The 14,358-nt window shown below is 44.6% G+C and overlaps 1 protein-coding gene across 43 annotated transcripts in view; it reads left to right on the top strand.

Moving 5' to 3' along the window:
- Positions 1 to 14,358, top strand: part of PTPRD (protein tyrosine phosphatase receptor type D) — a 1,143,290-nt gene that overhangs the window by 1,123,332 nt on the left and 5,600 nt on the right. For all 43 annotated transcript variants that reach the window (XM_083592691.1, XM_083592680.1, XM_083592685.1 and 40 more), the window contains 3 exons: positions 1,497 to 1,623; positions 6,523 to 6,648; positions 13,760 to 13,914. In XM_083592691.1, coding sequence (XP_083448817.1) covers positions 1,497 to 1,623; positions 6,523 to 6,648; positions 13,760 to 13,914 — 408 coding nt within the window. The remainder of the gene's footprint in view (positions 1 to 1,496; positions 1,624 to 6,522; positions 6,649 to 13,759; positions 13,915 to 14,358) is intronic.

The raw sequence follows: 14,358 nt of genomic DNA, 5'->3' as shown, positions 1-14,358 counted from the left end.
ACAGTTGGACCCAACCCAAAGTGCTACGCAGCTGTTTCTTCTTGCTATTGTGGCAGTCACTGTAGTACCATGGTTTCTTCCTGTGCCAGTAGAGGGATGCGGGTGGCGCTGTGGTCTAAACCACTGAGCCTCTTGGGCTTGCCAATCGGAAGGTCAGCGGTTTGAATCCCCACAATGGAGTGAGCTCCCGTTGCTCTGTCCCAGCTCCTGCCAACCTAGCAGTTTGAAAGCACACCAGTGCAAGCAGATAAATAGATACCACTGTGGCGGGAAAGTAAACGGTGTTTCCATGCACTCTGATTTCTGTCACAGTGTTCCGTTGCACCAGAAGCGGTTTAGCCATGCTGGCCACATCACCTGGAAAGTGGTCTGTGGACAAACACCGGCTCCCTCGGCCTCAAAGCGAGATGAGCGCCACAACCCCATAGTCATCTTTGACTGGACTTAACCGTCCAGGTTCCTTTACCTTACTTGTACCAGTCAGCGAAGTCACATGTCTGTTCTCATAGGGAGAGTTGCTTTTTCTCTGCATTGCATTTCAGCATCGTTCCCTTATCAGTAAGGCTAATGCTATTGGAGAAAACAGATATACTCTGCCTAGATCTTTTCCTATCACTGCCAGAGCAATGCAGACAGAGCAGGCACTGCAAAGAGTTCCCTGTCACAAAGGGAAAATACCGACAGGGCTTTTCCCCCAAACTGCTGTCATGTAGAGTTTTACTTGATTATCACGTGCCTGCTTCTGAAAATGGGAAGTCACAGCAATAACAGATTGATTTTCCTATAATACATGTTAAGATACTAACATATGGAAGTTTCAGTTCACTGTTCTCAAATGCTGGCAGTAAAGCAGCAAACAGATGGTACAGAAATGCAGCACAGTTACAAACAGTAGGACTCTGGCAGCTGGTTATTTAAGATACTATGCAGATACTAAATGTGTGGACTGAGCCTTTGTGGGCAAATAGCAGATTTCTACTTGTAGAAGGGGAAAGTGTGGCCATGTTTCTTGGAAAATGAACCAGCTTGCCACATTCCCACCTTTTTTCATGACTTCAAAACTTTTCCCGATACTTTTGCATCATTAGAAGAGTTAACAAAAAAAAAAAAAAGTGCTTTGGAAGCATAAGTCATAAGCTCAATAGACTGTATGACAGCCAGCCTTGAATGCAAAAATGGAACTTTACCACTAAGTGTTTCCTAAGTGCTTTTTGCAACTCACAAAATTGAGCTATTAGACTTGCATTAAAATTTAAATAAGATAAAGCCATAAATCACAATATTAACAGTGCAATTTCTTCCACAAACTTCCAAAAAACAAAACAATGCTATTGTTTGATTAAACAATCTTTAATATGTTTTTAATGTGCTTACGTTCAATAATTTACAGCTGTACATGGCTTAGAGTTGATGGTTCAGCAGTATGTTTACATTCAACAAGAGAGTCTTTGACTTGCTTGGATTGGTAAATGTTTGCCCTTATATTTTAAACTTAGGCAACAAAAAGCCTATATCGCTACACAGGGACCTTTGGCAGAAACAACGGAAGATTTCTGGAGAATGCTTTGGGAGCACAATTCAACCATCGTAGTCATGCTTACTAAACTGCGAGAAATGGGCAGAGTAAGTATATGGCACATTTCCAGACAGTCAATGTCAAAAATTGGTTTGGCATAGGATGTGCAGCAAGAGCAAGTGATTCAAAAGAGCAATTACTTACACCGGACCAACTATTATTGGTATCTAGGCAATAGTCTTCACTAGGCATAATGGGAAGGAAGCTAATCCTCAAGGACACACATAATAAAAACCTACAAATGTATGTAACTAGCATGTCTTCATATACATACAACATCAACATACGATCTGGGGAGCGGCATTTCCTGTAGCTCCCAATCATGTCAAGAATATAGGCCAAGGTTTATAGAGAGCATTAGTTCTTAAACATTGTTTCCAGGTTCCTCAATGAAAAAATTAATAATGGAGGGTGACTTTCCTTGAAAAGCACCTAGCCAGTGACTATAGAGCTTCTCCTGCAATATAACGACAGGGGATTATTGGATATGGTCTGAAGTGTAGAGTCAACCCATAGGGTCAACTAGTCCAAGCCCCTGTGGCTTAGTTCTCACAAACATCAGATAAGGTGTCTGTATTTTTTCTTAACTGCATCACTTCTTTAGTCTGCAGGCGAAGGCTCACATCCTGGACTGCTTCCCCATGAACATGCATGTACAGTCATACCTCTTGTTACATTTGCTTCAGGTTAAATCTTTTCAGGTTGCGTCCCGCAGTGACCCAGAAGTACCAGAAAGGGTAACTTCCGGGTTTTGCCGCTCGCGCATGCGCAGACGCTCAAAATGACATCACGCGCATGCGCAGAAGCAGCGAATCGCAACCTGCAGATGTGCAGACGTGGGTTGCATTCTGCTCATGTTGCGAACGGGGCTCCGGAACGGATCCCGTTCACAACCAGAGGTACCACTGTATTCCTAAAACTAGGCATGGCAGGGAAAAGGCTAGGGTGGAACATATTCTGTTAAAAATAAATAAATGAAGGAGCATTCAGTCTTAGAAGTGGCGCAATCCAGACAAAGGTTTACCACCTCATTATCTGATGTTTGTGAGAACTAGGTCCCCGTGTTCTCTGCAAGGCACTGGGATTTTAGGACTGACATTTAAGAATTCTTTGCTTCTGGTATGCCTACCCTCAAGAATCCTGCCACTTTCAGAACATAGAAAACATATTGTAATGGTTCTAGGGGTTGCTGGAGCGTAAGTTGTCGCCACTCCTGGCTAGGTTACCTGGGTGAACCCTTTCTGTCTGGACAGCCTCTCACCCGTGGCTGTCTCAATCGCTGGCAGAATCCGTCAGTGGGCGTTTCTTGAACTTCTTCCAGCAAAGAAGTTCTTTGACGCCTAGTCTCCTCCTACTCTCCCTGCGCGGAAGTCTTCTGCGCAAGGAGGGTGTGGGCAGCGGAGGACCCGTGCTCTCCCCGCTGGTCTCCGGCGAGGAGTCCTGGAGCCCCCTCGCCGATTCCCCCATCTGCCCCCCTTCTCCACTGGTGCTACGCTGATTTCCTTCCCCAGCAGATGGGCTGCCTCTCTCCCTACTGGGACCCTCTCCGGCATCCCTCTGGAGCCTTCCTTCCGCCTCTGGCTCCAATGGCAGTTCCCTGACACATATATTCAAGTACAGCAACATCTTCTAGTTCTATGAGTAAAGACCAGGTGGATCTCCTTTGTCAAAGGAATCAAAAAGTTATGACTAAGTTGCCACCAGCTCTGGAAATTCAAGAGGCTGTGAACCAGGTTGAAATTTAGGTCATTGGAACAAAGCGACAAGAGCTGGCTCTTTCTAAAATATTTAAAATCTGTAGCCAAGTGATCATTCAAAGGAAATTCTTTCAACTATAGGTCTGAGAAAGTCAACGAATAATTCACATCATTTTGCAATGCTAATAAATCTCTACAATATTTGTGTAAATATTAACTGCTCTATACATGGCTGGAGAAAAGATTAGTAGTTCTGCAGCTGGCTGGGAAATATTCAAGTGCTTTTAAAAAGAACATTGTTGTTTTGTTTTCAGAAGACTTTGGTTTTATATCAAAATGTTTTGTTTTGCTATGTTGGTATCAGTGTCAGTACTTTAAAATTAAGAGTTCCTTGTCTAAATATAATTCTAAGAACTTTAGCACGTGCGCGCGCGCGCACACACACACACACACACACACACACACACAGGTGTTTCATCCACTCTGTAAGAGTTATGTGAAGTAAAGATGCCAAGCCACTTAACTGTAGAGATGCAATTATTTTAAGCCAGTCTTGTAATAATTTAATTTTAAGTCTTTTTTTATTATTATTGCCCAGTACCTATTTTCCTGTCTCTTGCAGTTCTGGCAGTTTGTTCACAGCCTTAAACTGTGTATTTGATTATCATGTTGCTTCCTCAGACATTTGCCAGACGAATGAATCCATTATCAAAAAGAGCAATATTATACACTCATAAAACATGTGCATTGCTATTTGGACACACCCCAAATCCTATGGGCTCTTCAGACTTTTGCAACTGGAGTCCACGCAAGAACCACGAGTTTCTCTGCATTTTGCAAAAGCTCTGCATTTCTGGCCTTCCGAGGTTGTTGTTAAAAAGTTAGCTCCTTAAGAGCTAACCCTAATGGGTGTTAAAGTTGGGATGGGATCAGTAGGGAAATCCAAGTGCTTCACATACCTAAAGCATTTGTTAGTTTTAGTGTACAACACAATCAGGAGGGAAGAGTCTTGGAGACAAGTGGGGAAAGAATTTAGATGAATGCAGTCATAGGGCAACGGTGTTCAAGAGCTATCAGAAGAGACAAGATAAAAGAGGAAGGGAGCTGTGAACATGAAGAACAAAATGGGCAGCAGCTAGAAAGAATTGTTTCAAGCAAACCCGGTAAAGGCAGAATGAGGATGAGAAGTGAAGATACATAGGCTTCTACAGTTCAAGTACAGTGGATGCTCGGGTTGCGAACGTGATCCGTGCGGGATGCACGTTCGCAATCCGCAGTGGCGTGTCTGCACATGTGCGGGTAGTGATTTGGCGCTTCTGCGCATGCACAAAGCGCGATTTAGTGCTTCTGCACATGCGCGACCCCTGAAACACTGAAGTAACCCATTTTGGTACTTCCGGGTTTCGACGGGTCTGTAACCCTCAAAAAATGCAACCTGAAGTGTCTGTAACCCGAGGTATGACTGTACTTGAGTTTGTTAATTAATGGCAGAGCTGTGACTGGCGGTAGCTTTGAGGAACAAGGGAGAACAGCAGCAGATGCTGAATGAAGAGAGTGAGGAGGGTGGGCTTTTGCTTGGTTGTCCTGGCACCAGTGCAGACTTGCTGATCAGAAGGTTGGCGGTTCGAATCCCCGTGATGGGGTGAGCTCCCGTTGTTCAGTCCCAGCTCCTGCCAACCTAGCAGTTCGAAAGCACGTCAAAGTGCAAGTAGATAAATAGGTACCGCTCAGGCGGGAAGGTAAACAGTGTTTCTATGCGCTGCTCTGGTTTGCCAGAAGCGGCTTAGTCATGCTGGCCACATGACCCGGAAGCTGTACATCGGCTCCCTCAGCCAATAAAGTGAGATGAGTGCCGCAACCCCAGAGTCAGTCACGACTGGACCTAATGGTCAGGGGGTCCCTTTACCTTTACCTGGCACCAGTGGTGGAGGAAGGGGGTGTAGTGGGGGCAGGCCACCCCGGGTTTTACCACTGAGGGGGGTGCCAAAATGCCAGACAGCACTCACTGCGGGGCCTGCAGCGCGCCCGAGACACACGTCTCTGATGCGCGCAGGCTCTGCACTGCCCAAACGGTCCACCCGCTGCTTCCCCTCCCCAGCTGTAGGGCGGCTGAGTGGGAGGAGGCAGGCAGACTCCCGAGACCCCACCCCCAAGTGGCTTCCTCCACCGCCGCCCGGCACATTTCACTGTGCAAGCTTGTGCATGTCTATTCAGAAGCAAGTCCTCTCATTTTCAAGGGGGGGTAATTCCCCGGTAAATGCTAAACCTTCGATAACTACTGTATTTTTTTGTGTATAATGCGCCCCCTATTTTGGGGGACTTCAAATTAAGAAAATGGGGGGAGAATGGCCCTAACTTTAACCTGTTGCAGGATCTTAGCCAGACCCAGTTCAACGTAGCAGAGCATACACAGACTTCCAGAAGCAATGAGTTGCAGGAAGGAGTTTCTGCTACCAGTAACTTGGTTACTTAGAGGTGTTTATTATTTACAGCAGACTTCAAGTTACAGTGGTACCTCGAGTTACATACACTTCAGGTTACATACGCTTCAGGTTACAGACTACGCTAACCCAGAAATAGTGCTTCAGGTTAAGAAATTTGCTTCAGGATGAGAACAGAAATTGTGCTCTGGTGGCGCGGCAGCAGTGGGAGGCTCCATTAGCTAAAGTGGTGCTTCAGGTTAAGAACAGTTTCAGGTTAAGAACGGACCTCCAGAACGAATTAAGTACGTAACCCAAGGTATATACAAGAACAGAAGCAGATCTTAACTAGCTCTCTCAACAAACTCCAAACGACTCTCGGAACACCATACTGACCAACAAACTATCCAGTCAGGGAAGCGGGGGGGGGGGAATGAAGGAAATAGCTCACCCAATGAACTACGCTGCCCCTCGCACGCACCGCTAAAGCCACCAATTGTGCATCCCCTCGCCGCCAGAAGCCGCTGATAGCCCGCCCTATTGCCGCAGCGACACCCAATCATCAACAGCCCTTGCCGCAGCCACCAATAACACGCCGACAAGCCACTGACAATCTCAGGCTCGCGACCCAAACCTATCACATGTCCCCCCCAATGCACTATCTGTGTATAAGTCGACCCCCAATTTATAATATTGTTTTTTAATTTAAAAAAAACCCCTGCTCTTATATATGGAAAAGTACGGTAAGTGTGATTTTTCCAACCTCCTTAGACGACAGATTGGCATAGAAATCTAAACAAACGCATTGTCTTATTTCCCCCCCTTGCAGGAAAAATGCCACCAGTATTGGCCAGCAGAGCGCTCAGCCAGGTATCAGTACTTTGTGGTGGATCCCATGGCAGAGTACAACATGCCGCAGTACATCCTAAGGGAGTTCAAGGTCACAGATGCCAGGGTAAGTTCAGCAGAACTACTGTAGGTCCAGTTGCCTGATACTTCAAAGTGATACATCTTTGCTTCCCCCCCATCCCTCCAACCACATGTCAGCACTCAGGGTGGTTTTCAACATTGTGCTAACTTACTGTAATCACTCAGACATCACAAGAATTTTTGCTTGGATTTAGCCGGCTCAGGGCGGCTAAAAACAAATTTAAAACACTTAATTGATGCAACAAAAAAACCAGCATAAAATACAGTATAAAACGTGAGCAACAATAAATTCAGAATTCAAAAATCAATTTAGGGGGGAAATCCATCCAATAAACATTAGATCATCACCAGGGCTAGCTGGCTAAATTAGTCCTATTTGGGCCAGCGAGGAGATCAGGGGAGAATTAGCTGGGGAGAATTTTAGGGGAAGGGGAACAGAGGAGGGAGAAGGGTAAAGTCCAATTGAGCTAACAGTAATCCTTACAGTTTGCTTGCATACTGCCCTTGGTTTCCTGATGTACCTAGCAACCAAACTGTGCCTTGGTCCGAGATTTGCCAGCTTCCCATTGGAACAGAGGCCTCCTTGTTGTATTTTCCATCTATATCAGGCATCCTCAACCTTGGCCCTCCAGATGCTACAACTCCCATGATCCCTAGCTAGTAGGACCAGTGGTCAGGGATGATGGGAATTGTAGTCTCAAAACATCTGGAGGGCCGAGGTTGAGGAAGCCTGATCTGTATCCACCTTGGTGATTCTATTTTCAAGCCAACAATGGATCCTAAAGAACTGTGTATCTCTTGGTAATGAAAGTTACTTAAAAATAGAAGTGAACAAGTATTTCACTTTGTGCAAAAAGAGGAGGGGGAGAGCAGGTCTGGATGGTTATGTATACCCCATACATTTAAAACACATTTTTCTGCCAAAGAATCCTAGGAACTGAAGTTTACCCCTCAGAGAGCTGCAATTCCCAAGACCTTAACAAATTTAAGTAACAGACATAAATTACCAGTTCTATTGATTTGAGTGTGTCTATTTTACGCTGTGGGTTTAACCACAGAGCCTAGGACTTGCTGATCAGAAGGTCGGCGGTTCGAATCCCCACAACGGGGTGAGCTCCCATTGCTTGGTCCCTGCTCCGCCAACCTAGCAGTTCGAAAGCACCTCAAAGTACAAGTAGGTAAATAGGTACCGCTCTGGCGGGAAGGTAAACAGCATTTCCGTGCACTGCTCTGGTTCACCAGAAGCGGCTTAGTCATGCTGGCCACATAACCTGGAAGCTGCATGCCCGTTCCCTCGGCCAATAAAGTGAGATGAGCACCGCAACCCCAGAATCGGCCACAACTGGACTTAATGGTCAGGGGTCCCTAAGTCTGGATCCAACCAATGATTTTTTTTTTTGTAATGGAGCACAGTTAACTGATCAGAAGACCAAAATGCTATTCACCTTTTCCCTTACTCAATCCGTCGTCTCCCAATACTTTTTAAAGGAATTGTCTCCACTTAAGGCTTTAAATACGTTGTTGTTTTGCAACAGCCCTTTAGGTTGTGTGAGCTGGAAGGTTAATGTGGTGTGATTTAAAAACTGCAGAGCAAATGGCATTCTTAAGGGAAGCTTGACAAGGTTTACACATTATAATTTGATTCCTGGCATAGCTTATTCCTCGGCGTTCTAATCTGTCTGCAGAGAAGAGCTATGCGGCCGTGACCCTGACGGGCTAATTTTCATTTTGCATTCCTTATCTGAACAGCTGAGTCGGAGGTTCGGTGCTGATATAAGATTAACTGTATATAAACATTTTTATAGGCCTGGCTCAAGCCATTTTCAAGCTGTGATTTGTAACACTTCACACTCGATGGCAGGATAAACCCCCTACTCGTCTCCATTTTTGGAAGCCCTGTAGCAATAACGTTGATTAGAGAAACCTAACAGAGTGTTGCGCGTACAAGGGACAAAAATGCCTCTCTGTTAAAAACTCTAGCTCAGCTTCCTAAAACTCTGAGCCTTCCCTCAGCTCAAAAGGATTGCTGCTTTTTGATGCTGCTATTAAAAGTTGGCTCAAAGAAGATATACTGTGGGGACACAGGGAATGCAGCCACATGGGAGAGTTCCTAAACCCAACCGTTAAATCATAGGAAACTCGAGTTTGAAAGTGCAAAATCTAATATAGTAGTTGTCATCGTACTTGCTCTAGCCAGAGTTAGGCTCTTTTGCTTCCATTGTTACCAACGGGACAGACTTACGGCTGGCATTCAGGCTGAACCAGTACCATGCCTGCCTTTAACTTCAAATTGCAAAATACAGCCATCCAGATATTGGCGGGCACCAGGCAATTACAACACAGTACACCTATATTTACCAGTTACACTAGCCGGTGGTGTATTTTGGTGCTGGCATTGACCTTTAAAGCCCTAAATCATTTTGGACTTGGTTGCTTGAAGTTCACCACGACGAAGGATACTGAATCCCTACCCCAACTGCTGGAAATTCTTTTGCATCCCATTCTGGCTTTGGCCATGGGGTGGGTTCCAGCAGACATTGTCCAAGAAGCTTCAAGCTTGATTCTTTTTAAAAAATAAAGCTGTGAAGGCAGATATTTGTCCTTGAGTTGAATTCTGCACATCGTATGTATATATATATTCTAAAATAGGAGGTGTCAGCCTATTTGGACCACTGGGAAATTTGGAATGAAGCCACATGGGTGCCAGTTAAAACATGGCTGCTATGGTGGTGTGGCATACCACAAAATGGCTGCCATGTTTAAAAGAGAAGGAAAAAAGAGGCAACCACAAAATTGAGTAGGCATGTCTCCCATCAATGAGGGGGAAAGAAACAAATAATCAGCCACCGTCTTGATCTCTCTCTCTCCTCTGCTCAAAACAGAAGGGAGGAGAGGTCCAATTCTGGTATCCAATAAAATGTGGACTGTTTTAGGTGGAAATGTGTCATGTAGTTGAGGCCAAACCCATGCAGACAGGAACTGAGCAGGAACAGTGTTCGAAACTCCCGTTGTTCTAGGCGCATTTTGCAACAGGGAATTTCATTAGGGCGAGCAGTTTCTGAGCTCTGAGCGCAGTACACCTAAGATTTCAGATTAAAACTGCAGAGTGGAAGGAAAGGGGTACCTTTCTCTGCCTCCTCCCCCCCACTACTTCCAGCTACTCTCTGAAAACTGGAGAAGAGACCCTCTTAAAAATATTAGGAGGGTGGGCAAGGGAAGGACTAGTCCATGTGAAAAACGAACATAATATTTTAGCTGCAGTTCATTCATTTTCAGCTTTGTATTCTTACAAAAAAGCGCACCTAGACATGCCATTGTTGCGCCCATAACTTAGGTTTAAGGTGCCATTTAGCTCCTAGCTTTCATATCTCGGTTTCTAACACTGAGCATGAAGAGGAAACAGACATTTGTGCACTGTGGATTCCTTAAGGGTTATTTACTGAGCGGTTTTGAGGTTGCTGTAGGAGTTACTGGTGAAAGCAGTGGCACCTGTGAGCACCACATGACAGTCTATGCACAGATCTATAGGGACAAGCTGTGCACACCTATAGGAACATGATTCCCATCTCTCAACTTATAAGAAGGAAAATCAATACTTCTTATTATGGCTGTGTTGACTCCTTTTTTGCACACATCAAAAATGGCAGCAACAATGTAATGTTGCGAGCTGTGAACAATAACTGAAGAATCTAGACTGGTGAAAGTATCTCTGTGTTTATTCCCACCTTCCAGTATGAATTACAGTGTAATGTATCACATAATTACTTCCCACTTTCTGCTTTGCACTTGCATCCTGTGTTAACGATCAGGGTCAACAATGGGGCAGTTGCACACTGCACTTCTATAGCAATGATATCTGTGAGAAACACTTTCTATACTGTGCAGAACCTCTTTCAAAGGCATCTGATTTTATCTATGGAGAGACAGAAACACAGATGGTCACCTAGTTCTTAGGGCTAGACAGAGAATGGACTCAATTAACTGTTTTAATCAGACAGCTGCCCAAAGGTGTTTGTTTGCATGCAATGAAAATAGCAATACTTTGTTGTTGCTTTGCCTGTCCAGTGAAGACGTAACTAAAAAGCCTAAACTCCTTTGTAGCTGGATACAATCTAAAGGTGTTAATATATTCTTGGCATTCCTTTAGTGACTGCCATAAATGAGCATCTCATTAAATTTCAGGACAGACTGTTCGTCATGCCAGTAGTGTAAGAGCAGAGTCGATTTCTAGGCAGTTTTTGGGATAGCTTACTGCCATCGCACAGTCTTTTTGGTGTCAGCCTTAAATAACATGTAAGTTATTAAAGCAAGATAGAAATGTCTTTTGTAGATATTTGTTCTGGCCTTTCATGACACGCAGTGCTGGAATTTCTCAAAAGCCAGTAGGCACTAAGTTATTAACCCAAAATACCTTGGGAAGAGAGACATATGCCATCAATCTTTTTAGTTGACAAAAATTAGTACACCATGACACTAAACATTTCTGCTGGCACAGTTGCTCGCAGTGAAAGTGTGACGTTGGAATGGGATTGCGATTTGTGAAGTAACTTGCTGGCATTGCAGGTTTCACAAGCTTTGCTGCATGTCCGCTTCGAGTAAATTGCTGCCATTTCCTCTTAAGTAAAAGGCACTTTCAACGAAGCAAAAGCGCTCCGTGGTTCAAGAACATCTCAGCAAAATGCTACAAACTGAATAATGGCTCCGGTGTCTTTTGACAATTATCCACATGACTGTAGTACTTAGCCACCGAGTGCTTTAATCAGGCAAAAGAGAAGTCTCTGCTATTTAAAATATTTGAGATGAACAAGATGAGTTATAGGTCTGCATCAGGGTAAACCAAGCCTATAATTTTTCATTGGGCTTTGCTGATTTCAGTGATTGTAAACTCCTCCTCCTGCTGTAGGCATCATTGCTGAAGGATGTACCTGTGGAATTTGGCAGAAAATGAAAGCCTACTCAAGGCATAGCATCAACTAAGTTATCATTTTGTTTGGGTTTATTATTTTAAGCAACCTATATTCACCTCCATGTCAAGGCAATCATAGCTGAATACTTTGGTTGGGGTATAATTATTCTCCCACCCCCCCTTGCCTCCAGCTTCCAAGCTGCTGTATCGGAATTCCCATAATCATTGAGGTTATTCATTGGTTTCATTCTGCAAAAAAAAGTGCCATTTTAAGAGATTGGCATCTGGCAATAGCTCCCCGCCTCCTCCTCTCCTGTACAGTTATAGCTCACAGGCACAGTGACATGGCATCTGCTGTTCTTCTCCTACCATGGCGGGAAAGTAGAGACATTCAGGAAGTCTGAAGTATCCGGAAGGCATGAAGGTTAACAACAATAGCTCAATTTGTGTCACTTCTATTAAATGTCAGCGCTTGCACAGATTGACAACGTGCGAAAATGAGCAAGCGCAGCAGTTGTGATCAGGTCCTTCAGTGATCTCCTGCATTGTGCACATACTTACGCCAGCAATGTCAGAAACACAAAAATAGGCAGTCTGAATCTGGCACTGAGGCCTGCAAGAGTTTTGTGCTAGGTGCAAAATAGTTTATTCTCTTTATTTTCTATAATTTTTTAATTAAAATGTTCTGTTTTACATTTTAGAATATTCATTTCAACAACCTTAAAATGTCAATGACTTCCCTTCTTCTTTTCCCGTGGCTCATTTTGCATAACATAAATCCCTGCGTATTTTATGTAAACTAAACCGTTCAGCATTCCATTATTACATCCATCAAAACTTATTTACACCATTGAATTTATCTGAATGCTGCCAATGTTTTCAAGTGTACACAATTCCCCCCATATATCCAATAAACATTTTCCAACCTTCTCTAAACCTATGTTCTCCCTGTTCTTTTATTCTATATGTTAGGTCCACAAGCTGGGCATATTCCATCAATTTAAGTTGCCATTCTTCTTTAATTGGGACCTCACTCGTTTTCCATTTTTGGGCTAACAAAACACCAGCCACAGTAGTGGCATACATAAATAACCTTTTTTGACAGCAACACATATACTAAAACTGGAATGATACAGAGAAGATTAACATGGCCCCTGCGCGAAATAGTTTATTCTCTTGCAGCAGTTGCAATAACCACTAACCCAGAGAGACTCGCCTCGTGCCATCATTACATGCCTTTTTGTGCCGGAAAAAACATTCCTTTTTACACAGGTCTTTGGTCATTAAATAATTGATGGTCTGTTAAATGGGAGGGGGCTATTATTATGATTATTTTACTATTATGTTGTGTATTATTATGCTGTGTGTTATGTTTTTATGATTAAGCTGTATAAATTATGTTCTTAATGTTGTAAACCACCCTGGGAACTTTGGAGAAAGGGTGATATAAAATTGAATTAATACTAATAAAAAATGAAGATGAAGACCCAAAACTGCTCCAGTTGTGGGCGTGGTTAGGGAGTGAAAAATGTAAAGGCAGTCTTAATCAGCCCGTGTCATAAAACACACCATCACAAATGGCGTGGCCGGGTCACCCTCAGTTTGATGCGTGACACCTACCCCACACAACGCTGAGGCTGGACCGGGAGCTGGTGGCCAAGCACACCCGGTACTAGTAGGGATTAGAATACATGAATGAGCACTTTCCAGTCCCCCTTGGCAAAAGATGCAGCCTTACAGATGGCTTTCCTATGAAAAGAGAGGGACACATTTGAAAGAGTGCTAGGGAAGAAGAATCTAGTAGCCAAGCCAGAGGCGTTTAGTTAGCTAGAAAGAGAATTTGGGTTTTGTTGGCAATGCAGCCATGTCAATGCCTTCCATTGCACCAGAAAGAAGGGGAAAGTCCCACTTAACTAGCTCACAGTTTCCTTGTCCCTTAAAGACTCTGTTTTTCCAGGATTTAAATGTCAGAGAACATCCTTTCCAACGCAGGGAGCAATTTGAGCATCACTGCGGTCAATGAAATTGCTTTCTTATGTCAGTGTGGTTTTGCCAACCGCAAAACGACAAGGAAAACACAAGCCTCGTCAGCATTGTCTCAGAAGTGTTTTCACTCCTTTTGCTCATTGTGGGTTATTTTTCCCTTTGCTAGTTGGTCCCCCCCCCAAAAAAACCCCTTGTTTTCTGCCTTACTGCATTTCATATCCTATATGTGTGTATTTCATTCAAGGACGGCCAGTCTCGGACGGTGAGGCAGTTCCAGTTCACCGATTGGCCTGAACAAGGAGTGCCAAAGTCGGGAGAAGGGTTTATCGATTTCATAGGCCAAGTTCATAAAACAAAAGAGCAGTTTGGGCAAGATGGGCCAATCTCGGTTCACTGTAGGTAAGTAACAGTCACCCTCAGATGCCATTGATGAGATGAAAACGGATGCAATGATTTGACAGAATGGTAATTTGGGCTGGGGGGAAGCAGATTAAGAGTGGAAGTTGTATAGTGCTGTTGACGGCGGAGAAAGCCGATTGGGCGCCTGGGGTGGCGCACGTGCCCTGCATCCGGGGGGGGGGCAGCCGCCCGCGGGGGTGGGGCAAACCGGGGCAGGACACTCTGCAGGACCTCCACAGCTGGGTGGGGGGAGGCAGTGGGTGGACCATTTGGGGCAGCACAGAGCCTGCGGGGGCCCAAGCCACCACATCACTCCCAGGAGAGATGTGTGGCTCGCGTATACTGCAGGCCCCGTGGTGAGTGCCGCCTGGCATTTTGTCACCCCCCTCAGTGGTGACACCCGGGGCGCCCCGCCCCCACCGCACCCCCTTCCTCTGCCCCGAG

This window comes from Podarcis filfolensis (genome assembly GCF_964270895.1).
Source record: "Podarcis filfolensis genome assembly, chromosome: 17".
NCBI lineage: Eukaryota > Metazoa > Chordata > Lepidosauria > Squamata > Lacertidae > Podarcis > Podarcis filfolensis.
Note: the sequence above shows the minus strand (reverse complement) of the source record. Positions and strands in the feature narration are given on the sequence as shown.